General features: G+C 38.7%; 1 protein-coding gene across 2 annotated transcripts in view; it reads right to left on the bottom strand.

The window, feature by feature from the left end:
- Positions 1 to 27,498, bottom strand: part of Rasgrf2 (Ras protein specific guanine nucleotide releasing factor 2) — a 238,540-nt gene that overhangs the window by 148,474 nt on the left and 62,568 nt on the right. For both annotated transcript variants that reach the window (XM_048800210.1, XM_048800208.1), the window contains exon 2: positions 11,838 to 11,944. In XM_048800210.1, the coding sequence (XP_048656167.1) occupies positions 11,838 to 11,944 (107 nt within the window). The remainder of the gene's footprint in view (positions 1 to 11,837; positions 11,945 to 27,498) is intronic.

Raw genomic sequence — 27,498 nt, 5'->3', positions numbered from 1 at the left:
ACCAGGTAAAGTACTAGTCAATCAAAATAGACCTGCCACCAAGCAGAGTGAATGCAACAACCATCAGAATAGGCACTGGCTGAAAGTACTGTTATGACTGTACTAGTGGCCATCAGATCCATTGGGCTCTCTTTAGAACTACAAGACCATTCACTAGTCTCTTTTTAAAACCAACAGAAGCAACACACATTCTAGAAATAGGCTTAGATTCTTTTGGTCCTAGCTCTAACAGCCTAACCCACATCCATCTCTTTGACTAAGCATTGTTCAAACAAAACTCACTCTTAGATTTTTATTGACAATGCAGTTCTGGAGCATTAGAAATTTTGTCTCCAGACCTTGCACTATTCAGGGTGGTAAAATGCATGTTCCTCTCTTCATATAATCTTTTCAAAAGGGTATAATAATAGTAATAATTAATAATAGTTACTACTTTTGAGTGCAGAGGATGTACCATGTTTTCTCATGTCATCCTCCCAGCATCCCAGGAGATGGGGTTTATGATCCCAATTGCAGAGAAAAAATTTGGTCCTCACTGATCACATATTGGCCTCAGGACACACAGCTAGTAAGTGACAGGGCTAGGATTTAAATCAAGGTTTGTCTGACCAAAGTCCATGCTCTTAAACACAAGCTACCCTCTCTCAGATGAGAAATAGCATCAGATTATCTTGATGTAGCTGCCCAAACTTCCAGCTACTTACTTGTCTTTAGGACTTGAGCCACAGAAGCCATGTTTATGCCACAAAACCTACTTTCATGACCACACTGGACCAGCCTAAAAAGAGAACCGGCCCCAGCTAAATACATTCTTCCTCCTCAGAAGCTGGGATTGTGCCTCTGCCCTGTTTACTTGAACTGAGACACTATGAACTTGGAAACTCCAGTTGCCATAGTCAGGCATCCCTGTTTGGCTACATCCATGTATAACCTGTCAATGTGAGTCTTCTGAGAGAGAAGCAGGTATTCAGAAAAGCAGGCAGAAAGTCTGAGATAGAGAAGGACTGGCTACCTGGGTTCCTGTAGGCTTTCTGATTTCAGGATCAGACTTATAACATCTGAATACAATTGTACCCTGAGAGTCAGTGAGATATTGCAATTTCCTTCTAATAAATTCCCTACTTAACCTTAACTATGCGAAATATCTTTGTGTTACTTAAAACTAAAAAAGTGTTAAGACAATTCTAAAATCACAATTTTAATTCAATTATCTCAACACCCTCAGCACTTACATCATGCATGCTAATGGTGTTAGAGAGGAACATAGCATCAGCAATATTAAGTCACTTGTTCTAATAACTCTCCCTAAAAGAGTATAAGAAAGTGTGAGTAAGTGAAAGTGTTGGTGGCGGAGGGAGGAGGGACAGAATCTTTATAAAAGGATGCTTTGGGAAAGTTTAAAGGGAGGAAATAATAATAGAGCATAAGAAAAAAATTATCATGATAAAAATTCTGCCCTTTCTCACTGACTTTATTAGAAATATGCCAAAGTAATTATAAGTATATTAGGTCAATGTTAGATAGCAGAATGGTATTTTCTTTTCTTTTTATAAAAATAAAAAGGTAAGTCCAGCCCAGATATGAGATGGAGTTCATTCCAAGCCTCACCAAGACGTGCCTCTTTTCATTTACAAGGTCCTATTAAATTAAACCTAGCTGAGAAAACCATTTTCTGTTTTAAAAAATGAAACCATAAAAGCATTATGGAACAGGAAAGTTTGCCATCAACAGATCAGGCATTATGTAAAATTCCATAACAAGAAAAACTAAACAGAATTAACTTGGTGGTAAAAATGAATCAAAGATGGAGATTTCACACATAAGTATCTCTCTGCACATGAATGGTCCAGAGAAGCTCCAAGCTCAGAACCAGCCACCACAAAGGATGGCAATAGACATGGGGCGACAGGTGCCTGCAGAGCATCTGGAAATTAGGCTCCTCTTCTTCACACTCCCCCAAACAAAGGAATAAAGGGCATGGATGGCAGCAATAACATGCCATCAGGTCACAGTACCTAAGCATGAAGTATGCTGGGTTTCTTTTCTATTATGAAACAAATCACCACAAACTTAGGGATTTAAAGCAATGCATATTTATTAGGAAGTATAGCCAAGGGATGGATGTTATTTCCAAGACTAGTTCATAAGAAAACTCTGGCTTCCAGATCACTAACCTTCTTTAGCATTCTTTGTTGGCTCCAAGGGAAGCCAGCTGCCAGGTTATGAGCTCCTCTATACAGACGCTTATGATAATTAGAGACCTAGGAGGCCTCTTTCCAACAGCCATCTAGGGACCCAGTACAACAGTAAGGAAGTGAACCTAGCCAACAACCATGGTAGTGAACTTGGAAGCAGAGCCTCCCCCAGTTGAACAACAGACCTGGTCATCACCATGATAGTGACTCGTGAGAAATTTCTGGACAGAGGTATCCAGCTAAGCCATGCCTGAATTCCTGATCCACAGAAATTTGGGGACTACAGCAAGTTGCTTATTGTATTAAGCATTATGGAGGAAACTGTTAAGCAGCAACAGATAACAAATAGAGCCCCAAATGAGCAAACAGAAAAGACACTACAGGAAACAAGGATAATTCAGGCAGCAGAGATTTATTACCTTCAGAGAGATAGGGAAGGATATTAGGGTCATAAAGCAAAAAGAGGCTGCCATGGAAAAGAAGTAATCAGATAACAAGAACAGTTCTTGGAAAACAAAAATAATGACTAAAATTTTATAGGTCAATGGATGCACTGACAATAAACCAGACATGGCTAAAAACTAAGCTAGGTGGTCAGAGAGAGATAAAATAATAATGTAACAGGCTATTTATCTACAGGAAATGAGAATCAAGGAACAAATATTCAGTTGTGCATGATTGCTCATTCTCTGGGGGACCAAACACCGACCTTAAAACTTTGGTACATATTTTTTATACCTCAATGTAAATAGCCTTTACTGTTTTTCTTAATTTTATTTTTAACTTATTAGCATATTATTTATGCATATTAATGGCATACAGTGTGATATGTCAACACATGTGTATAGCACTTACTGATCAAATCAGGGTAACCAACATTCCCTCTCCTTTTCATTTTTGTTTGAAGTCTTTGAGCTCCTCTCTTCTAGATTTTCATAAAATATATAATAGGTTACTGGGGATGATAGTTATCTCACTGTACTTTGGAACACCAGAATTTATTTTTTCCCTCTAACTGTGTTTGGGTACTCATTATCCAACCTCCTTTATTGGTTTTTAGTTTTTAGAATCAACCTATGACAAAACACAGAGGCTTAATCAAATTTAGAGAACAGAATATAAATACTGAAAAGTTTATAAAGTGAGGAAAAATGATAATAAAAGCAATAAAATCTCAGGGTTAGAGGCGAAAAAAAATAATGAAAACACATTTAATGTTTTATTTACTTATCTTTCCTAGTAGAGAGTCAATACATACTGTCTAAAGTTGATAAATCAACAGAGATTAAAATTTTATTATTTTAGGACATAAAGTCAACTAATTTGAGAGCTAAAAATATGTAAATAACAAAAATGGGGCAAATAAAAAGAATGAAATAATGGAATTTGCTGGTAAATGGATGGAAATGGACAAAATCATGCTAAGTGAAATAAGTCAGACTCAAAGAAATCAAAGGTTAAATGTTTTCTCTCATATGTGGAAGCTAGAGCAAAATAAGGGAAAGAAGGAAGTGGGGGGAAAGGATTGGTTATCACAAGGGTAGAGGGAAGATCAGTGGGGTAGAAGATTGTAAGTAATGTTGATTTCCTTCTTTGCATGTTCTTATGAATCCAAATTGAGTTTTTGATTCAATAAATATTTACTGAGTGTTGGTGTGTATTCACTCAGGTGCTCAAAGCACCTGGCACAGGCATAAGCAAAATGACAACAACAACAACTGTGGCCTTGCAAAACTTACACAGTAGTAGAACAAGAAAGATAAAAGTAATGAGAAAAATATGCAGGGTGTTACCTGATGATTAGTACAGCAGAGAGAGAGAGATGGATATAGACCCGGAAGTAGGAAGTGGGAAGCAGGAGGTCACAGTTTTAGCCAGGGTGTGAGGACAGGGTCCCATAGAGAAGATGGTGTCTGTGGCCTGCAGGAGTGAGCCACAGTGACTGGGGAAGAACAAGGGAACCCCAAGTGCAGAAGCCTGGCACTAGCAGTGAGCCTGGTGTGGCTGAAGAAGACGAGTAACAGGTTTCCTGGGGAATTCAGTGGGGAGGGTAAAAGAGGAAACAGGATTCTAAAGCATGTAGAGCAATTTAGAATCTCAGGTTTCGGCTCCCACCCCAGGTGAGGTAAGAACTTTGATCAAATGTGTGACACTATTTGCCATTTTAATAAGATAATTTTGGTCGCTGTGATGGGAAAGTCAGGGGGAAGTGAGGCCTAAGGGAAGATGGTAGAACCAGAGACTATGGTAATATCCCCGCAAAAAGGCTAAAAATCAGCCCAGTATCTGGCAGGAGACCTGGCACAGAACTGTTACTCAAATGAAGAGTTTCTGTCAAAACAAAAGTTATCTAACATGATTTATTTTACACAGTTTCTTCTTCTTCATGTAATAATTTTCAAGCCACACAACTTACTTCACTGGGGTTTTCTAGTTACAACTCATCTCTACTCTTCCTGGGGTATCAAAAAGCTTTTTTTTTTTTTTAAAAAAAATATTCATTTATTTTTTTAGTTATCGGCAGACACAACATCTTTGTTGGTATGTGGTGCTGAGGATCGAACCTGGGCCTCAGGCATGCCAGACGAGCCCGCTACCACTTGAGCCACATCCCCAGCCCCAAAAAGCTTTTTTATAGGTCCCACTAGAATGAATGTCTACTCCAAGGTTGCACCAAATCAACCATGATTGTTGGCTTCCCTTCTATAATTCTTCAGAGCAACAGTATTTCTCTTTACTGTGTTTTCAACATGTTTTATTTGATTATATTTTCCATTTACTAGATACTACTCAAATTTAGAATTTCTGCCTCATCTGTACTATTCATTATTTCCACTATTTAAAAGGTTTTTGTTTTTTATTTGACTTCTACCAAAAGAAGGGGGAGAGCTTTAAGGAGAAAGAGAAAGTGAAAAGGAAGACAGAGGAAGAAAAAGGAAATAATAAAATCAAGCCATAAAAAATCAACATCATGAAGGCGAAACTCAAAATTCATCTGCTGACTATCAACAGATGGCAAGATTCGGAAATATATATATGGGAGTCAAATACCAGCGTGTAATATTTATAATCAAAACCAAACCACCACCACTCCATACAGGAGAAAAGGGAACAGTCAAATAAAATCCTGAAGGAGTTCAGAGAAGATGCACAGTTTGGAATTATAGTTCTTAATTATTTTTATAGAATGGCAAAAAAATAGCTTAGAAAGAAGTTGTTAGATGATCCAGAGTCTCATTCCAATTATTTTGATTAAATATGCATTTAGAAGTGAACCATAGCAAAACCCAAGATGAAAAGTCATATAAAAGATTACTAAAGAAAAACTCCAACTAACTCTAGAGCTATACTGAGTTTTATCAAGAAAACTGTTGGAAGGAAGGAAGGAAGGTGGGAGAACTGTTCAGAGCCAGCTTCCTCATGTTGAAAGAATAATGTCTTTGGGAAAGGGGAGAATACGGTCCTGGTTAGCATGGTACAGTTCCTACCTAAGCAATCTTTGAGCACTGGCAGCAGCAGTTGTATCTAAGCAAGGCCAGGTTCCTGCTATAGTTTGAACCTTGACTGCACCAAAGGCCCATGTGGTAAAGGTTGGGTTCCCTAGAGTGGTACTATTGGGAGATGATGAGACCTTAAGAAATGTAGCTTAGTAGAAGGTCTTTAGGTCTTTGGGAGTGTATCCTTGAAGGAGATTGTGGGACCCTGGTCCTCTCACTTTTTAATTCCAGTCATGAGATGAGCAATTTTGACTACCACATGTTCATGTCATAATGTAGCTACCTCACTGCAGGCCAAACATAACAGGGCCAAATGATCACAGACTGGGCCTACCAAAAGCATGAGCCAGAATAGGAACTTTTCTTTTTGGAAGTAAATTTTCTCGGGTATTTGTTATAGCAACCGAAAGCTGACTAACACACCTCCTTAGCTTTGCTCATGGCCACTTTGGCAAGTACTGTACTTTTTTTTTTTGGGGGGGGGGGTCCTAAATTCTCTCATACCAGTATCTCCACTCTACTGACTAATCAATATTTTTTAGGTGTCACATTAGCTTGAGATTCTAATACTAATACCCCCATCAATCTCTCCTTCATCTCTTACAGGTTCTCTTCTCCTGAATTGTCCTCTGTACAGTGAATGGAAACCCAAGTGTCTCAGAGATCAAAAGTGGAACAAATTCAAAAGACTAAAACTCCTCTTTCAAACACATATTCATAGCAAAATTATTCCTAAGAGAAAAAATGGAAATAATCCAAACAACCATCAATTGATGAAGGGATAAACAAAATGTGATCTACTCACACAATGGAAAACAATCCATCCATGAGAAAGAACAAAGTAACGCTATATGATACAACATGGATGAACTTGAACTTTGAAAACATGCTAAGCAAAAGAAGCCAGTAGCCAGTTTATATGATTCCAATTATATAAAATGTCTGGATACAGGAAGCTGAATAGGGGTGGGGCTGGTAGGAGTAGGAAATGACTGCTAATTGATACAAGGTTTATTTTTTGGTGTTGAAAACATTCTAGAATTAGTAGTGATGACTGTACAACCTTGTGAATGTACTAGAAAAAAATACTGAATTTTACACTAAAAGATGATGACTTCTGTGTGTGAAATACAACTCAATTAAAAGATAAACTTTACAAAATGCAGCGGAGCAATTTTCCCCAAAAACAATATATTTTTTATTGCATCATAATTCAAAGAGTCTTTGTCAAAATAAATTCCATAGATAAAACTTCAAGACCAAAAAATGGTGTAGGCAATATCCAATGAATATAAAAACAAAGTATATCCATCACACAGAGAGCTCATTTAGAAGGGGGGAGGGGGAAGGTAGAAAAACACCAGTAGAAAAAATGGGGAAAGGACATGAGATGACGATTCATATGGGAAATACAGACAAATATTTAACAGTTGCAAAAAGTGGTCAATAACCAAGAAAATGCTTATTACCCCAAGATATCATTTTTTATCCATCCATCAATATAATAAAGATTTTTATAAAAAATTATTCCAGATTTTCTCTTATTCTAGTGAAGGTTATTAAACTGGCATGTGTGTTTCTGAAAAGCAATTGGGCACTGAGCCAGGAAAAGAGAACAAGAGATAAGTAATATGCAATTTGCTTTGAAGAAATTCAGGCTGACAGAAACAAAAACAGGAGCAAATCCATGCAATAATCTCTTAGTTGCACTGAGAGAAATAAGAGGTGACAGTGGGATCAAAGAACAGAATGGTCAGTCCTTCCTGCAGAGAAGAAGAGCATCAGGGAAGACATGTGGATGACTGAGAGCTGCATTCTGAGAGACAAGTTGGTGTAAGTCAGACTGGAGGGGTCATCCCAGCACAGTGAGATTCCTGGGTGGGGTCGCTCACCTGGAGCTCAAGCTACAAGGGGAAAGGTGGCATGAGAAGTTCTCAGAGGTGAGGTCAGGAAGGGCATCCCTGCATTGGCTCACTGTGTCTGGGAAGGCAGGGCAGAGCTAGCATTGGATAAAGAAGTAAATAAACATCAGTTAAAAGAACAAACAAAGGTAGACTGTGGTGTTTCCTAGTGCTTCAGGGGCAAGGCAAGCATGTGAAGCAAAACTCTGTGAGGAGCCGGAAAGACAATTGACAGATGAAGGTATTGACAAAGGGCTGAAAAGAAGGAAACTGAAGCTCAGCTTTTTCCTACAGAAAACAAGTAACCATCAAATCAAGTGAAATCTTTCACAGTTCACTAGCACTTTACACACTGTAAGGGGGAATGAATTCTCTTTCATTGTGGCAAATCTGGAGGCAAATCCCAGACAGAAGTTCTTACCAAAAACATAATATTGCAGATGGACAAAATCCATGTTTTCAGCTTTAAGGTTATAAGAGGAATATAAAATATGGCTTTGGGATTGCTCTAGGTTATAACATCACTGCTGATTCCTGATTGTCTAGTTCTGTGATGTTTCTGTAACACATAAAATATTTTCAGCTATTCTAAGTAATCACTCTTTTCTGATTTGTTAGGGATTTCTCCATGCACATTTTATAGAGGGCTGATCTTATAGGGATAAGAAACACACAATGCCTTTTAGGTGGTACAGATTTTATACTATATACTTTGCTCTAAATTAAGCTTTAACCAAGGAAGAAGAATGAGGGTGCAGGCAGTAGGCATTTGGTGTTCCATGCAGTTAACATGGTGTGTGTGTGTGTGCGTGTGCATGTGTGTACGTGTGTGTGTGTGTGTGTGTGTGTGTGTTTGGTGTGAGGGGAGAGAATATGGACAACAGGCTGTCTTGAGCACACGTAATCTAAAATATATAAATAAAAAAGAGACCCAAGAGGGCTACGGTTGTAGCTCAGTGGTTGAGCGCTTGCCTCGCATGTGTGAAGTATTGAGTTCGATCCTCAGCACCACGTAAAAATAAATAAATAAAGATATTTTTCAAAAAGAGAGACCCAAGAGGCTGCATTAGAGTTTTTTGTTTGTTTGTTTGTTTTTGTTTTTTTAACTGAACAAGATAACAATGCTTAAATGAAAGATTTAACTAAAGGATTAAGTCTCTCTGCTCATCATGTTAGGGACTGACAGGGTAAAAGAAAGGTTAGGTCAAACCTTTCCAACTCAATCTGATATGAATTTTTCTGAATGAAAGCATATGTCCAACTCCTTTTTCCCTGAAAATGCCTCACTTGGAGGAGATCCTGAGACCCACCTGCACAAGATATACACTGAGGTGAGGTTGGAACAGAGTTTCAGTTAAAGAAATTGGAAAGTCAACAAAAGATAGTGAGACAGTTTCCAATGCCAACAGCATAAGCCACACATTGCATAGTGGGTACAGCTATGCAGCCTAATGGTACTCCACACTGGGCATAATATTCTCAAACCCTCCCCAGACCTCACCTTGGGTAAAGATCCAAACCCAGCTCTGTCCTCAAGACACAGCTTACCTCTCAAATAGCCTAATGTACACTCATTCTCCCACATGTTCCATGTCATGGGGCAGAAAGATCATGTCAGTATCCCACAGCTCCCCACTGTCCCTTCCCAGTAACCAATCACACTCTAATAATTCCCTGCAGAGCACTTCCTGGTCACTGCTCACCACTTTGCTTGACAAACTTGCTCTCATCCATTATTTCTTCTCTCAGTAGTTGACATCATCCAAGCTAAGGGCCAAGAGATGTTTTAGATGCCACCCTGGTCTGATACTTCCCATATCCACATAGCCAAAGATCCTTATAGGTTACCCCAACATCTCTGGAATACCTTCCTCTTCCTCTTCCAGACTACTATATTCTAGGACTTAAGATTAGGTCGGGACAGGAAGAGCCCTGGAAGATGAAAACTCGGTCCTCTTCCACACCAAGACCATCTTCTTACTGATGGGGCTATCTGGACCAAGTCAAAGGGTCAAAATGAATAGCATTAATTCCAAAAAAAAAAGAAATTCTGGACCAGATCTAAAGGATAAAAGATGCAACTAGAATTCCCAGAAAATGAACCAAAGATCATCTTAAAGCAAACTGTGACAAGGAGATTCTGCTCAGAGATGCAAAAGCCAGTGCAACAATGTGATTTTCATGGCAGACAAAGACAGCACACCCAGGCTAGTATGGAAAAACCATCCCAGGAAAACAGAAGAGATCAAGAGAGGGAGTTCTGAGCAGTCTTTGTTTCCTATATAGAATTTGCAGAAAGATCTGCAGCTCAGAAAAGAACTAGTCTCATGCTCAAATAGTTATCAGTCAATCAAAATCTCAGACTTTAGAAAAGAGAATCAATAAGACAGGAACTATTAGGATTTTAAAGTTTTCTATTAAAAAGGCAGCAACTGGGTACAGTGGTGCACACCTGAAATCCCAGCTACTCAAGAGAATCACAAGTTTGAAGCCAATCTGAGCAACTTAGCAAGACACCATCTCAAAACTAAAAATTAAAATAAAATGGTTTGGGTATGTGGTTCAGTGTTAGAGCTCCCCTGGGTTAATCCCCAGCACCCTGCCCCTGCCCACACATACACAGACAGCAGTACCAAATTAAGTCCATCAAGCTGTCCTCTAAGGGTAGCTACCAATCCCTATTAATTATGTTTCAGTAGCACAATGTCAAGCAAAAATGGCTAACAATGTTTTTTTCTCTGAATGAGCTTTGTTAACTTTCTGGCTTTGTTTAAGTATAAAAAAAGTCAGGGTGAATTTCAGAGATCCAAGTTATATTATTGTCCCTGATTCCAGAAACATCTCAGTGTAAAAAGTCAAATGTAAGAATTCAAATATAAAGCAGTCAGATTAAAAGGAGTCATCAAAGAATCCAATCCCAGACCTCAAGTCAAAGGAAAAACAATTCTAACAGACAAAAGACTCAAGGCATCAAGAAAAATGATCAATCACTAACCAAATCTTCAAATCAAGAGAGAAGTGTCACCATTCTATCATCTAAACTACTCAAGTGGCTTCTAAAGTCTGTCTCCTAACAAAAATCTCACATGCCCTAGTTTTCATCGTATGCCAAATAACAGTAGTGACCAACCACATCCACATATATGGACAAAAAAATGATAAAGAAAGAAGGACCTCTTCTATGAAATCCAACCACCTTCAAAGTCATTCACATTATCTGAGTTTGGTTCACCCAGATATTTGCTTGGCAATTAAAAAAAAGCCATTTATACTACCCCTGGTAACTGCTCTTCTGGAATGGAAAAAAAAAATAGGCAAATACACATGTTTTTAATTATGTTGCATTTTAACTCTCAAATGTAAAAGAATAGAATTAACCACAAAGACTGTGTCTGCAAAGGACCCCAGGCTCTACCTTGCCAGCCTGATGCATCTGCCATCTTTGAAGACCTGGCCTTCTCTCTATAGGAATTCATTCCACATTGGTCCTGAATCTGGAGCAAAGCCCTCAGACAGAGAACACCCAGAGCAAAGGCAGTCAAGTAGGGTGCCTGGCTAGTTACAACAGCAAAGCTGCACCCAGGGCAAAAAGCAGTCAGCATGGGAGCCATCTGAAGCAAAGATGAACAGCACCAGGAAATTGAAAGGGAAAACAAAGAGGGATCTGTCTTGCCTCTTTCAGATTCCTCACTCCCATTTAAGATTTTGTGGGTGTCTTTCCACCTTTCTGGTATTTCCTAAGAGGAAGAAAATTACAGTTTTCTATTTCCCTAGATAGAGGTTGCTATTGCCTGTTTTCAATAACTGAGGTAGGATTTACAAAGGTGGGCTCAGCTGGGTTCATATCTCAGTTCTGTCACTTATTAGCTGTGCAACCTCTGGCAAGTAAACTCACCTGCCAGGCCTGTTTCCTTGTCTATAAAAGAGAGGATGATTATAATGTGCCTCTGGCAGATTGATGAAAGGTGAGTCATACATTTCATAAATTCCTTAATTGAGAAGCACTTAGTGAAGGGCACAAAGGAATTTACTATTTGTTTTTATATTTTATCTATTACCTTTAATCTTTAACTGGAATATAGCCACAGAAAACTGAAATAATTAGCTCACACATGGCTAAGGAGAGGGTCCAAAGGAAACCCCATCCTGGAATGGCAAGTTCTTCCAAACTTGTGCCAACAGTGATAACCCAATGCAAGACCCAGACAAGCAGGTATCACACATGGGAGAAGTTACGTCCACACCTGGCTTGGTGAATAGCCTCCATCCACTCTTTACCATCCTGCTCCTCCTCACAGCGCAGCTCCAGTGGCTTCTGACCTTCATGGCCAAAAAGAACAGTAAAGTAATACTGGAAAGAAACAAACACAGAAGTTTAGTTTTATCTTTTGAGCATAAAAGCATAATAACACAGTATATGCCTATACAAAGTATATATTTACAAAATACATCGATTTTATGTAAGTCATATTTCAAAGTGAAAATATCATTCCTGGCCCAGTTAGCAATGACTGCAGCTAGAAGACAACATAGACCACATCTTAACACTCATCAGCAAGAGTCAACCCACAACCCTACTGCACTATGTATTTTTATACAAGTACAAGAAGAACATTGCCCAAATCTGGCTTTAAAGATATATTAGTGTTATCATGAAAATTTTTCCAAAAATGTTTCCCTTTTGTGGGGTGTGAGAAAGTGGCAGGCACATAAGTCCATACCACTGCACTGGCTAGTTCTATTATTTATTCTATTCTGCATCTATTCTGCATTCTGGAAAGAAATATATCTAAAATTATATTGAATCATTTCCATTTGCCTACCCTTCAATCTTAGTGGACATCACCATTGCTTATTCCTTATTTTCCTAGACAGATTATACTTGATATAAGAAGGAACCCTAATCATCATCCTTGGGGTTAAGAGCAGAATTTTTTTTTTGGTAGAAGTGGAATCTAAGTTACTGTCAGACAAAAGGAACTGGGATTAAGTAGAGAAAAGTCATAGGGCCATTTATTGGGATAAAATGATTTCTCTCATATGAATTTTATTCATAATCACTAAAAACTGGAAACAACCACATATCTTTTAGTAGTTAAATAATGCTGGTACATCTTTACAATGGATACTACTCAGCAGTAAAAAGGAACAAACCCTTGATAAACCCAGCAACTTGGATGCCTCCCAAAGTGTCATGTCACAAAAAAGTCATTCTCAAAAGGTTATATATGCAATGATTCCTTTTGTTTGATATTTCCAAAGTAGTGTCAGAGAACAGATCAGTAGTTTGGGGGAGTCATGGTGGGGATGTGTGATGGTAAAGGGATGGTGTGGGGGAGTCTGGGGGTTGATAGAACGGTTCTGCGTCATCATTATGAGGGTTACACAAATCCAAATAGGTCATAGAACCATGCACCAAAGAAGGTTAATCATATGCTGTTGATTCAAAGACTTTAAAAATCATATATGATTACTCAAGATTCTCATGAGGATTCCAGAATACAAGTAATCAGATAAATAAGTCTTACACAGACTCCCAAACTCACACTGGGCCACCAAACCCCTTTGTGCTCCAGCCAAGACAGATGTGAAATGGGGAATCTCACAACCATATACAGAGTTCATGGACCATAGTTCTAAAGTAGATTTCTTTAAAAATCTTGGTATAATCTATTAGTATGTGAAATACATATCTGGCACTGAGTTTGCTCTGTATTAGAGAAAGTAACAAATGTCTGAGTCAAAGATGCATTGTCCTTTGACAGCACTTGTGAGCAATATACTCAATAGATCACAATGAATCAGTATTATCTCAGAAGTCTTTAAGTTGTGATTGACTTGCTTGGACATTTGAAGATCTGCTCTAGCCTATGAAGTTCTGAAATGCTTCAAAACAGCTGTGAGGTCCAGAAAAACTCGTGGTGCCTCTAGAGTAAGTGTTCATCTGCCTCATTTTATTTCCAAGCCCCTTAGAATGTGTCCTCTTCAATTTCCTGAACACCATGAACTGACCCAGGATGAAGTAGTAGACAAGCTAAAGGAAAATTCCAAGCTGAACCAAACATACATATTTAAGCTTAAGTGGAGGGAGGAAAACAGAGGGATCCTCAGATTCCAGAAACAAAGATAAGAGGCGAAGCCAAGCAGAAAGCATGGGAACTGAGGGGTAACACACTAGACCTTCTCAGCCAGGAGATAGAGTTCTAACATCCACAGGGGCTGAAACACATGGTCTTGGGCCTGTACAAGACACCAAGGTGGAATCAAGACCCTGCATAATACCAGGGCACATGAGAGGCTGACACTTCTGCACAACAGAAACCAGAAAAACTCCACCCCAAGTCCACTGTATGCCAGGATAATTTCCAAACGCATTAGAAATTTTGGTGAAAAAATTAAATCAAAACAGGGACTGGGGTTGCAGTTCAGTGGTAGATAACTTGCCTTGCATGTGTGAGGCACTGGGTTCGAATCTCGGCACCACATAAAAATAAATAAAGATATTGTGTCCATCTACAACTAAAAAAATAATTTAAAAATTAAACCAAAACAAATACATTTTTAAATGATTGATTGATAACTGTACCTCTAAGTAGGAAAAATTGTCTTAACTATGGTTTAAAATCCTGAAACAGTAAGATAAAAGACCAATGATTGAATTACATTAAAAAGTCTACATAACAAGACCACTGCAAACAATGCATAAAGACATGTAACAAACTGGAAATATATGTATAATTGATATAAAAGTGATAATGTCCTTTATGTATAAAGATAATCATGTGATTGTTCTTTTTAGCCTCCTCATATGGATTTCCTAATATTTATAACTTCCATGGCTGTATTAATTATACAAGTAACTCAATTTTCATTGTTGATTTTGAAGCACTAGGAATTAAACCCACATGTTCTATGCCATTGAGATATATCCCAACCCCTTTATTAATTATTTATTTTTAATTTTGATACAGGGTCTTGCTAAGTTGTTGAGGCTGGCATTGAACTCTTTTTTTTTTTTTTTTTTTTGGCATTGAACTCTTGATCCTCCTGCCTTACTTTCAAGGGTAGCTGGGATTACAAAATATGACACTGGGTCTTTTTATTGACTTAAATTTTAATTGTTTTTGAAATAATTTAAGCTTATAGAAAAGTTGCAAGAACTAAAATACAGTAAAAAAAAATTCTATTGGCCAAATTATATTGTTATATTGTGTGCAGGTACAACTATCTGACAACAAATCCCACCATTATATACAATTATAATGCACCAATTGTAAAAAAAAAACTGAGTTACCTTTAAAATGATATTCTTAAAATACAGAAAGTGAACATTAAAAATAAAATGATAGAAAAGATAAACTCTAGTCAAAAGACAAAAGTTGGACTATAATATCAAATGTGATAAAGAAGATCCTATATCAATAAAAGAATCAATTTCCTAGGAAGTATAGCAATCCTGAATGTGCATCATTATATTGGACTTTAGTGAGTTTTCATTCAGTTACATCTTCTGGCCCCCTCAAGATGCCCAGACCAGATCTTTGGTTAGAATATCAGATTTCCTCTCCTGTGGTGATGTTGCAGAAGTTGTTGATATAGTCAATGAGCCTCTCCACCAGATATTTCTTCTAATTTTCTCTGAATTCTCAGCTACTAAAGACAAGACACCATATACATGTTGCTCCATGGGGGATCCCTCCAAAGGTCCCAACTCAAGGCTTTGAGCCTGATTCTCATTCCGATCCATTCCTGGAATGATTTTTCAGGGATTCTCAAACTCCCAACTGCCTCTGCTTTCTATGGAGTTCACACTTGGAGCTTCAGGTTTTCCACTGAAGAAAGTATTTTTGTCATACTTTTAGATCACCAAGATTATTTTCCTATTTTTACAAATAGCTATGCCATTTTAATTTTCGTAAAGCCTATGTTTCACTGATGTTTCGAGCAAGGGCAGAAGGGGGTTATAAAAACATGATATTTTAATGTATGAACTCTTAACATTATCTTAACTGTAATTACCAAAACAAATACTTATATAAGCCTCTTTAAAGCACCTATGTATGAAAGGGAAAGGAGATAAGTGGTTGTCACAAGCTTAGGGGAAGAGAGGACGCGGACTGACTGCTAATGGTGTGGAGTTTTTAATTTATTTTAATTAATAGAATTTTTTTAGAGCAGTTTGGGTTTACAAAAAAATTGAGCAGAAAGTACAGGGAGTGTCCCTCCCCCCACTCCTGCACACCCCACACATGGTTTTTCCTATTATCAACAATTTGCATGTATGTGGCATATTTGGTAAAGCTGATGAACAAATATGGATGCATGTAGTGTATCCATAGTATATTCAGGTTCATTCCGTGCTGCACATTCTGTGGGTTTAACAAATGTATAATGTTGTGCATTGACCAGTACTGAGTTTCCTTCTGGGCCTGGTGAAAATGATTGGCACTTAGATAGTGGTGATGGTTTCCCAACCTTGTGAATATACTAAAACTCACTAAATTATATACTTTAAAATTATGAATTTTATGATATGATTTATATCTAAATTTATTTTAAATGGGAAAAAACAAGCAGTAAGAAACAGTGGAAGTCTGGCATGGTAGTGCACGCCTGTAATCCCAGCAATTCTGGAAGCTGAGGCAGGAGGATCATGAGCTCAAAGCCAACCTCAGCAGATTAGGATGGCACTTAGCAACTCAGCAAGACCCCGTCTCTAAATAAAATACAAAAAAAGGGCTGAGGAGGTGGTTCAGTGGTTAAGTGCCCCTAGATTCAAGCCCCAGTACAAAACAAAAAACAGTGGGGGTGGGGGAAATAACTATGTGCTAATTCTTTGGATTACCAATTTCTATGTGCAAATTCTTTGGATTACCAGTTTCTAGTCATTCTTATCCATTTTTGAGATCTTTTCCCCAAATCTTTCAGCTTTCACAAGCTGGTTTGCTCTGATCTGCCCTTTATTTGGTAACTGTTGATCTAGCAGCTACTACTCCCAAAACCACTGTGCTAAGCTTGTGAAGGATAAAGAAAGTTAATCCAGCCTACCTTCTGCCCTCAGAAAATGGCCTTTAAATCTTTACAAAGACATATGCAGCACTTCCAACTTATTCAATTCGTCATACTTTTTAACTAACTTACCTGGGTTTCTTGCTTAGATTTGCTACATAGCAGAGCTGCCTGGAGTTGCAGCAGCAGCCAGAGATTACTTCACCTATGGTTCTCTAAGCCTTCTCTCTCCCGGTCCCTGCTGTACTGCTGTCTATTTATCTTTTAGTTGTATGTGTATCTGTGGTGTCAAGAGTGAGTGAACATACTTGACTATGTTCCTGTGTGCGCTTGTGTATGCACCCTTGCTAGGTCTAGCCGAGAGTTTCCTTCACAAAGATTTGGATGAGAAGACAAAGACTCTAGGGGGACTCAAAAATGCAGTCTAGGCCCTGGAAGATAATCAGGGAAGCTTAAGTAAAGAACAGAAGCATGAAAGTCTCCTTCTTCAGCCAGTAGAAAGAGCAGAGGCCTGAGAGAAAGAAGAGGAAAGAAGGAGAATGGGGAGAAGTGAAGGAGGGAGAGAGTGTGTTTGATTTTGCAAAGAAAGCGATAGGTACACTAGGTTGGTGAGCGGGAAATCCTCATTTCTAACTAATCTGAGATGGCAAAAGTCTTTGGGGACACTTTCCATCCCACTGGCCACGCTACAGCTGACAATAGCAGGCCATATTTTGTGTCTAAGAATCATATGATAATGGTCTTCCAGTGTAGCTAAATGTTAAGATGGGTTATCGTGTTTGTGTTTTGGCTACTACCTCAACTCAACAAACAAAAATCAATGCCTAGGTGATAATGGGAGGTCACCACATCAGACCTGGGAAGGAGGTGACTAAAACTGATTTGACTTTTATTCACTCAAGGACATAAAAGGGTTACATGTGGAATGGCCAAACTCCTGGAGACTAGAGAAGATTTCTTCACAGGCATTGTGTGTGCTGAGCCTCCCAACCCCAACCTACCTGCTCCCTACACAAACCCCAGGGAAGAGGGAGGGGTGTTCTCCTGACTTCAAGCTAGTGAGGGGGTTCTAAGGAGCTTGCTCATAGAGATTCCTGTGTTTTCCCAAGTTGGTGCCTGGCCATGCATAAGAATCTGAGAGGCAAATACCTGGGAACTGCTTGCCAGAGGATAAAAGCAGAGAAGCAGATGCTACATTTGAAGTAATAGTCCCACCAAGGGCAAAATCAATGAGGAGTGGTTTTGTGTGTGTGTGTTTTTGTTTTTGTTTTTTTTTTTTTTTTTTGGTGGTGGGGGGTGTTTTTTTGACCCAGAAATTGGCTACACCTAAGTGAGCCAGGCTGGGCTCATCTTATAGCCAGCCAAACGGGCAGCAGCAAGGGCAGCCTGGAGGGCCAGTAGCCAAGGGCACAGGAGGTGAGGTGAGGAGATGTTTCCTGATGGCGGGATAGGCAATCCCCAGCATGGAGAGGCCCTGGCAAACAGAGGAGCATCATCAAAAACTGAACTTTAAACTCTGACCACACACAGAGCAAACCCATGCCAGATGGGTCCAACATGGAAAAGTGGGAACCACCCAGGAAGCCAGAGAGGAGAGCCAGGGAGAGAGCAGCAGCCAGAGCCTGTCTTGCCCTATAGCAAGCTCCAGCCAGGCAGGGGCCTTTAAGCCGCTCTATCTGAGGCTGCACATATTAATTACCAACTGAGACTGTCTGGGAGGAAAATTGGACTGGAGAACTTTTTATGATATTACAGGAATCAGAAATGTGCCGGGCCTGCCCAAGACTTCACCCTGGCGCATGAAAAGAACCATCCCCCGAGAGCGGCTCTGGAAAGGACACCCCAAAACAAAAAGAGCTCTTTCTGTTGTCCTCCCTCCCTTCCCCTCCTCCTGACCTGATTATTCAGTGTGACAGTTACATACACATTTTCTTCAAACAAATTAAAAATCTTCAGGTCAATAATCTTATTCACCTCTAGTCCTAGAGACAGAATGTTCAGCACAATTTTACCAAAAAGTGAAAAATAAGCTGAGACTTCTCAGGTGACCTGCACATATCATCAGAAATTAAGGACCCTGTGACAAGCCTGTGAGATAATCCATCACACTTCCCCATGACAGTCCTGAACCCTATAAATGACAGCTGTCTTTAGCTCTTAAACCCCTAATCCAGGCAGAGGACCAACTTCCATAAACTAGGGGGAGATAACCTGATAAAAAGGCTGCTGAGAAGGGGAAGCTCTGAATTTAACATTGTATTCAATAAAGCTCCACTTACATTTGAGAGAAAAAGAGTGGAAACTCAATAGAATACCCAGTCAGTGGCTTAAAGGGCAATCCTATAACCGATGGCATTTCAGTAACTGCTGGCGATCAGCCAAGCCCTTTGCCCAGGCAAGGGAAGGAATACTCAGTGAACTGGCCTGAGACATCTCCAGGCTGCAGAGGCACCCCAACCGCAGCTGCTGCTCAGAACCCAATTAAAAGCCACCTTTCAAAGGCAGCAAGGCAATTACATTAGCAGAGTACATCCAAAGGTTAAACCGTGTCTCAGGCATCGTGATGATGATGAGACTGATGTACATTCTGTGTTTCCAGGAGTTAATTTAACAAATTCAGCTAGGCCACAGAAAAAATGAAACACTGTCTCTGGGTGTGGTGCCTGCAAATTATTTATTTTTAGCCAATCATCAGAGAGTCTCCTTTAGTGTCACCTGGCCTTGCTGGGACATGAACTTGGTGTGCCATGGATCTGTGTCTCAGAACTGAAGTTTCCTAATCTCTTTGGGTGTTGAAAATAGCAGTACAGGGGCTGGGGGTGTGATTCAATGGTAGCACCCAGACAGCTTGCCTAGCATGTGTGAGACCCTGGGTGCAATCCCCAGCACCCAAAACAAACAAACAAACCATCTGTGCATGTTCTATGACCTCTGACCTGCCCCTCTGCAGGAATTTAGAGGAGACATTACAAAGTCCTGGATCATTATAAAGTGCAAGAATTAGCAGAGTAATGATTTTGTTCTTTAAATTTAACATCAACCGTGTGTGAGTTTCTCTTCTTTTTTCCATCTCTGAATGTTCTCACCTGTTTCCAAATCCATTTCTCCAGTCCAATTCTCTCCCCGGCACCAGCCCACATTCTACTATTAGACAGCATTTCAATTATGTCCAAAATTAAACTTCTCTCTTTCCCTTTCTCCCTGCCTCCCACCCCTCCTCCCACTCCCTGCCCTCACACCACTCCTTCTTTCCTCTGTCAAGTGCATCTGTACCCAGCAGTTGCCACAAGTAGGAACCCAAAGGCACCTCAGCTTCCCTCTGCTTCTCAGCCCCATCCGTTTGGCTTCACCAAAGCTCCCGCCCAGTCATCTCTTCTGGTGAGCATTACCCCTCACCTGGACTGTGGGACAGCTGTGTGACAGGGACACACACGACAGCTGTGAAAGACTTCCCCATTCATGTTGCCCTACCTTGTAACTGGTCTCTCTCATGCTTGAACTCCAGCTGCTGGCACAGCCCAAGGTGAGGGCCTCCCCTTACAGGGAGACTAATGGGCCCTCAGGAAGGAGGACAGGGTGACCTAGGGCAAGCCCCAGTGAGTCGGGAACATGAGAAGTGTGGAAAGGCAAAGGGGTCTGAGGAGGAAGAAAAGGCAGAATAAGGAGGCAGAGACGTCCACTGCAGCCTTCCCCCACCTAAGGCTAAAATCCCAGAGAAGGTAAGAATTTAAAAAGTGATGACAACAGAATCAAGGGGCTTGTGCCACACTTCCCTTCTAGGGCTCCAGGGGGTGTTCTCTCACAGAACACCTTTGTGTCCCACCCCTACCCTCATGACAACATGGGTGGTGACTCTACAGCGTGATCTAGCGTATAAATTAGTAAAATCGGTGTCACTGCAGTTAGGTCAAGAAAGGGCCTGAATTTAGCTACCCAGAGCCTCCCCAGCTTGTCTGTGGTGTGGACATTGTGAATTTGCCCTCCAGCATGCTATGGAGGACTGAAGGGGACGTGTACTCTTGGAACCACACAGGGCCATGCAGCCCAACAAAGAGTCAGGGGACCAAGAAAGCAAAATGGACCCGAAAGAGAATGTGCCATGAGTTACAGCAGCCACACACTTCAACCAGAGGTGCCAACAGAATGCCCAAGGCAGAACCAGACAATACCAGACCCCCGTGCATGCCAGCAAGGACCCGCCAGTCCATGATACACACACACACATACACATACCCTCAAGGACACGTAAGCCTCTTTTCACTCAGTCAGAATTTTAGTGAGGCCCAGAAGAAAAAAATGAACTCCCCCCAAAAACCTTTTACGGTACTGGATTCACTACTTCAATACTGAGCTGAGTTTATTATTTTCAACAAAAGACAGGTTCTTCTTTTACCCACTTAGTCAGTAGGGAGGGAGTCTTACAGAGCAAGATCAATTTAGAAAAATGCTTTGTTTGCACATGTAAGTGTAAACAAACTAAATCTGTAACCCTGAATCCAATCTCTCCCAACTCTTTGTATCCCATAAGGCAGCCAGAGTTTTCTTCCTGTTAAGATAAATCTGAGCTGTCATGTCTGCTTATCAACCTTCACTGGTATTTTCAATTTTAGGAGCAAATCTTCTGAGACTGAATTTGCCCTTCACACTTGGCCCCATGCTCCACATTTCACCTCATTCCTGCCTGTTTCTTCTCATGCACCTCATTTTCCAGCCACACCCACATACTGCTCCCCCAAAAAGGCGAGCTCTCTCCTCAGCCTCATGCTGTGACTGACAGAGCGCAGCCTCTGGAGCTGACAGACCTGCGTATGAATCGGATGCCTCTGGGGGTAACTCATATTATGAGACCTTGCTCAAGTTCCTTAACCTTTCTGAAGAGCCCAAGTTTCCTCATGGGCAAAACGAGGATAATGATATCCAGTCACATGCCACATGATGTTTGGGTCAAGAATTGACTACATATATAAGAGTGGTCCATAAAACTCTAATAGAATTTTAGAAATCCTATCACCTAGCATTTTTAGTGTACATTTTCTATGTTTAAAAACATACATATATAGCATTATGTTATAACTGCCTGAAGTATACAGTACAGTAGCATATATACAGGTTTGCAGCATACGAGCAAAATGCCAGAATCCATAGCCTAGTTGTATAGATGGCTAAACCATCTAGCTTTGTGTTAAGTACACACTATATGATGTTCCCAGGATGAGGAAATTGCCTAAGGATACATTTCTCATCATTAAGCAACACGTGACTGTACACCTTGAATTAGCTGACATCCAGGAAATGGTATCCAAAAGGCACTACAAATGTTAATTCTCTTTTCTATTAGTGTATCTCTTACTTTAATATACTTTGTTTCTTCCTTTATCTCCAGTCTCTTTTGCAACCTACATGTTTTTACTGAACTTTGTGGACTTGTGTCTCTGAAATATGAATCCTTCTTTGGCACCTCTGGCAAAGAAGAGTCACTCCCTCCTCTGGGTTTCATTCACCCCCATGAACCTTTTTTCTTCCACAGCATCTTAGAGTTGTTCGTTTACATGTCTTTCTTCCCTGTCAGCTTCATTCTATTCTACCTTCAATGCTAGCACTGCACCAGGCACACAAAAAGCCCCTAAGAACATCAGGTAATAAATGATCATCAGTAAAAAAAAAAAAAATGAGGTATAACTGATCTAATAAACGTCAAACAGCCAGCTATGATGATCAGTTTTATAACTATACAGTCACATCCAGGTAGTCATCCAGAAAAAAGGATTTGAACATAAAATTTTAACATAGGTGAAATGCTCTGAGAAAAAAGAAGACAACTTAAGCTATCAAATATATTTTTATTATAAACTATAAAAAAACAGAACATCACAATCATCTCATAAACCTCTAGTAGAGCAATAAGAGCAGGTACTCTAGGTTGGTAGGGTCACCAAAGATCCTGGCCTCTTACATGTGTGCTCCCACATTTATTGTGACACCAGTTGTAATAATGAAGACAGGGACACAATCTAGGTTTCCACCATCAGATGATATTGGATTTTAAAATTTGGTGTGTATGTACACAATGGAGTGTTATTCAGCCATAAAAAGAGGAGGAAATCCTGTCAGGTATATGACTCTAGAGGACATTATATTAAGTGGAATAAGCCATAGAAACAAATATTGCATGATCTTATCTATATGTGGAACCTAAAAACGTTGAGCTTATAGAAACAGAGACTAGAATGGTGATTACCAATGGCTAGAAGAGGAGATGGACAGGGAAAGAGGAGATATTGATCAAAGAGTTTTAGCTAGAAAATCAAAACTACACAGATTTCATCTCACTCCAGTTAAAATGGCAATCATCAAGAATGCAAATAATAAATGCTGAAAAGGATGTGGGTGAAAAGGAACACTTTTACACTGTTGGTAGGGTTGTAAATTATTACAACCACTATCAAAACCACTATGGAGATTCCTCAAAAGACTAGCAATGGAATCACCATATGACCCAGCTCTATCATTCCTTGGTATTTATCCCAGAGAATTAAAAGTCATCAGACATTATACCCATGCTTATAGCAGCACAATTCACAATAGCCTAACCTTGAAACCAGCCTAGATGTTCGACAATAGATGGATAACACAATTGAGTTATAACACAATGGAGTTTTAATTAACCATAAAGAAGAACAAAGTTCTAACCTTTGCCAGAAAATGGATGAAACTTAAGAGCATTATGTTAAGTGAAATAAGCCAAACTCAGAAAGTCAAGGGTCATATGATTTCTCTCATATGAAGAAGCTACAGAGAAAAAAAGGAAAAATATCAGGGAAGGGAGGTTCCCATGAAACAGAAAGGAGACTAGTAGAGTAAATGAATGAGACCTGGGAAAGGGGAGGTACTAGGGAATTGAAATCAATCAAATTATGTTATGTGCATGCACAAACATATCACTATGGATCCTACTACTATGTATAATTATAATGTACCTAATTTTAAATTTTTTTAAACTTTCAAGCTAGATAGGAGAAATAAGCTTTAGTGATCTATTGCACAGAATGGCAATTATAATAAATAAGAATGCATTCTAGCAGAAGGCATCATAATACCAGACCTTAAATTATACTACAGAGCTATAGTATTTCTTAAAAAGCATGATATTGACACAAAAATAGACATGAATACCAATGGAATTTAGCATAATATTCTCAGGTTCCACCCATTTATCAGCAAATGTTTTCATTTCATTCTTCTTCAAGAAAGGCAAAGAAATAAACCCACATAAGTACAGTTATCTCATAATTATACAAAAGCTCCATAAACATACATTGGAGAAAAGATAGCCTCTTCAACAAATGCTGTTGGTAAAACTGGAAATCCATATGTAGTAGAATGAAATTTAACCCCTTTCTTTCACCCTGCACAAAACTCAACTCAAAGTGAATTAAGGACCAAGGCATTCGGTAGACCAGAGATCTTTCGCCTACTAGAAGAAAATGTAAGTCCAGATCTCCATCATGTTGGCTTAGGAACTGACCTCCTCAACAAGATGCCTAAAGCACAAGAAGTGAAATCAAGAATCAATAAATGGGATGATCTCAAACTAAAAAGCTTCTTCACAGCAGAGGAAACAATCAAAAGCATGAAGAGAAAGTCTACAGAATGGGAGAAAATCTTTGCCACCTGAACCTCAGAGCATTAATCCCCAGGATATACAAATAATTAAAAAAAAAAAAACACCAAAAAAATAATAATAACCCAATCAATAAATGGGAAAAGGAATTTAATAGACACTTTACAGAAGAAGAAATACAATCAACTGACAAATATATGAAAAAGTGTTCAACATCTTTAGCAATTGGAAAAATGCAAATTAAAATTACACTGAGATTCAATTTTACTCCATTCTGAATGGAAATTATCAAGATTACAAGTAACAATAAATGTTGGCAAGGAGGTGGGAGAAAGGTTCTCTCATACATTGCTGGTGGGACTGCAAGTTGGTGCAACCACTATGGAAAGCAGTATGGAGATTCCTCAGAAAACTGAGAATGGAACCATCATTTGACCCAGTCATCCCACTCCTCAGTTTATACCCAAAGGACTTAAAATCAGCATACTACAGAGACACAGCCACATGTTTATAGCAGCACAACAGCTAAATTATGGAACCAATCGAGGTGCCCTTCAACAGATAAACAGATAAAGAAGCTGAGTAATATTCTATTATATATATAATATATAATATATACACACATATGTATGTATATGTACACACATATAATAGATATATATATTATATATATATATATAATAGAATATTACTCAGTCTTAAAGAAGAATGAAATGGAGACATTTGCTGATAAATGGGTGGAACTGGAGAATATTATGTTAAACGAAATAAGCTAACCCCAAAGAACCAAAGGCCGAATGTTTTCTCTGATATGCATATGCTAATTCACAATAAGCCAGGAGGAAGAATAAAGGTATTTTTGAGTAAACAAAGGGGAGTGAAAAGATGGGAGGGGGTAGAAATGATAGTAGAGTGAATCAGACATTATTATCCTATGTTCATATATGATTACATGACCTGTGTAAATCTACATCATATACAACCAGACGCAATAGAAGTTATACTCCATTTATGTATGATGTGTCAAAATGCATTCGACTGTCATGTATAACTACTCAGAACAAATTTTAAATTTTTTAAAATGCAATGTGGTATATATACATAATGGAATACTACTCAGCCACAAAGAATAACAATATTATGGCATTTGCCATTAAATGGATGGAACTCAAAAGACTATCATGCTAAGTGAAATAAGTCAATCCCAAGAAACCAAAAGTCAAATGTCCTATCTGATATATGGATGCTGACTTACAATAAGGGGAGTGGGAAGAGAACAGAAATTCACTGGAGTAGACAAAGAGGGGATGGGAACAGGAAAAACAGTAAAATGAATCGGACATAACTTTTCTGTATTCATATATGAATACATGACCAGTGAAGCGCCTCATTATGTACAACCTCAAGAATGGGAAGTTATACTCCATGTATGTATGATATGTCAAAATACATTCTACTACCATGTATATCTAAAAAGAGCAAAGAAATAAAGAATGCATTATATATTTCAAAAGTGTAGAAGACTAGATTTTTAATGTTTTCACCATAAAATTTGATAAGCATGTGAGATGATAGATTTGCTCCTCCCCAAAGGTTTAGACAGAGGTTTACCAAGGAAAGTAGATTCAAGGGAGAACGGGGGTAATCTCAGATTTACGCCTTTGGAGAATACACCTACAAGAGAAGGCAGGCTATCTCCAGAGACAGACAGCCACAGGATTTGTTAATTAGCCTGATTTAATCATTCTGCAGATGTAAACATCTATTGAAATATCACATTGTAGCCCATGAATATATATAATCATCATTTGTCAATAATAAATATTTCTTAGAAGAATCTTACATTTTACCTAGAAGGACCTTAGAAAAATGATAAATGAACATATCTACAAAATGTAAAGGTTTAGGGTCTTTTGGTGTCTACAACTTTAATATGAATTTTCATTTTCAGTCTTCGGGCTTTTGTTATAATGTGCTTACTACTGTTTATACTATGTGTCATTACAGAGAGAACAAATGTAACCCAATATGAAGAGACAAGCTCACTTAAAACTCTGGCCCTTTAGCTTCTGGAAGCTAGAAACAAATTCATAGCTAACAAAGGCAATATCTTGGGGGTGGTTATTACCAGACTTCATTTGCTTTCTACATTTCTATATTGTTTCAATCATTTACAATAAACATGTACTGGTTTCTAATCAGTGTTAAAGAAATTTTCCCATTTTTGAAACTTTATCTAGGTCTGTCTACTGTTGCTTAGCCATGGAAAGTAAATGATATTAGTCAAAATAGTGATGTTCAAACTAAAATTAAAAACCACTTTCGATTTTCTTTAAAATATACAGCAGAAAATCCTAAAACATGTGCTACTTTACACAATTATTATAGTAGTCACCCCTTATTCACAGTTTTGCTGAGGTTTTAGTTATCTGCAATAATCTGAAAATAATAAATGGGCTATTTCAGAAATAAACAATTCATAAGCTTTAAATTGCATGCCATTATGTGTATCACGATGAAATCTCACACCGTCTTTTTTTAATATTTATTTTTTAGTTGGACACAATATCTTTACTTTATTTATTTATTTTTATGTGGTGCTGAGGATCGAACCCAGGACCTTGCACATGCTAGGTGAGCGTTTTGCCGTTGAGCCACAACCCCAGCCCCCCCAACACCATCTTGATCAGTCATGCCCAAGTCATGAATCATACCTGTGTCCAGTGTATCCATGCTGTATACACTACCCACCTATATAAATCACTCTGCAGTTGTCTACATTATCAGATCTACTTTGCAGTATCACAGTGCCTGGTAACATTTACTAAAATCCCCAAAGACAAATGTAGTGATAATGACGATTTGAATATAAAAAAGAGAAGCTGTCAAGTGTTTCCTTTAAGTGAAAAGGTAAAAGTTCTCAACAGAGAAGAAAAATCATATGCTGAGGTTGTAAGATGTATAGCACATTATGGTTGTTAATCTCTTACCATGCCTAATTTATAAGTTAAACTTTCTCACAGATAGGCATATATAGGGAAGAATATTATATTTATATTGTATACATACACACACATATATATGTCAGGTTCTATATATATATTATATATATATGTATACAATATATATTATTGTATATATATTATATAATATATATAGTAAATATATATTAATCATAGGATTTCATCTATCTCTAAACTGACAACTGAGCTATCTTAACATTCATGGGAGTTTCAAATATATATATATATATATATATATATATATAAGATGTG

Source organism: Marmota marmota, unplaced genomic scaffold (assembly GCF_001458135.2).
Source record: "Marmota marmota marmota unplaced genomic scaffold, marMar, whole genome shotgun sequence".
NCBI classification, from domain to species: Eukaryota; Metazoa; Chordata; class Mammalia; order Rodentia; family Sciuridae; genus Marmota; species Marmota marmota.
The sequence above is the reverse complement of the archived record's forward strand: the minus strand, read 5'-3'. Positions and strand labels throughout refer to the sequence as shown.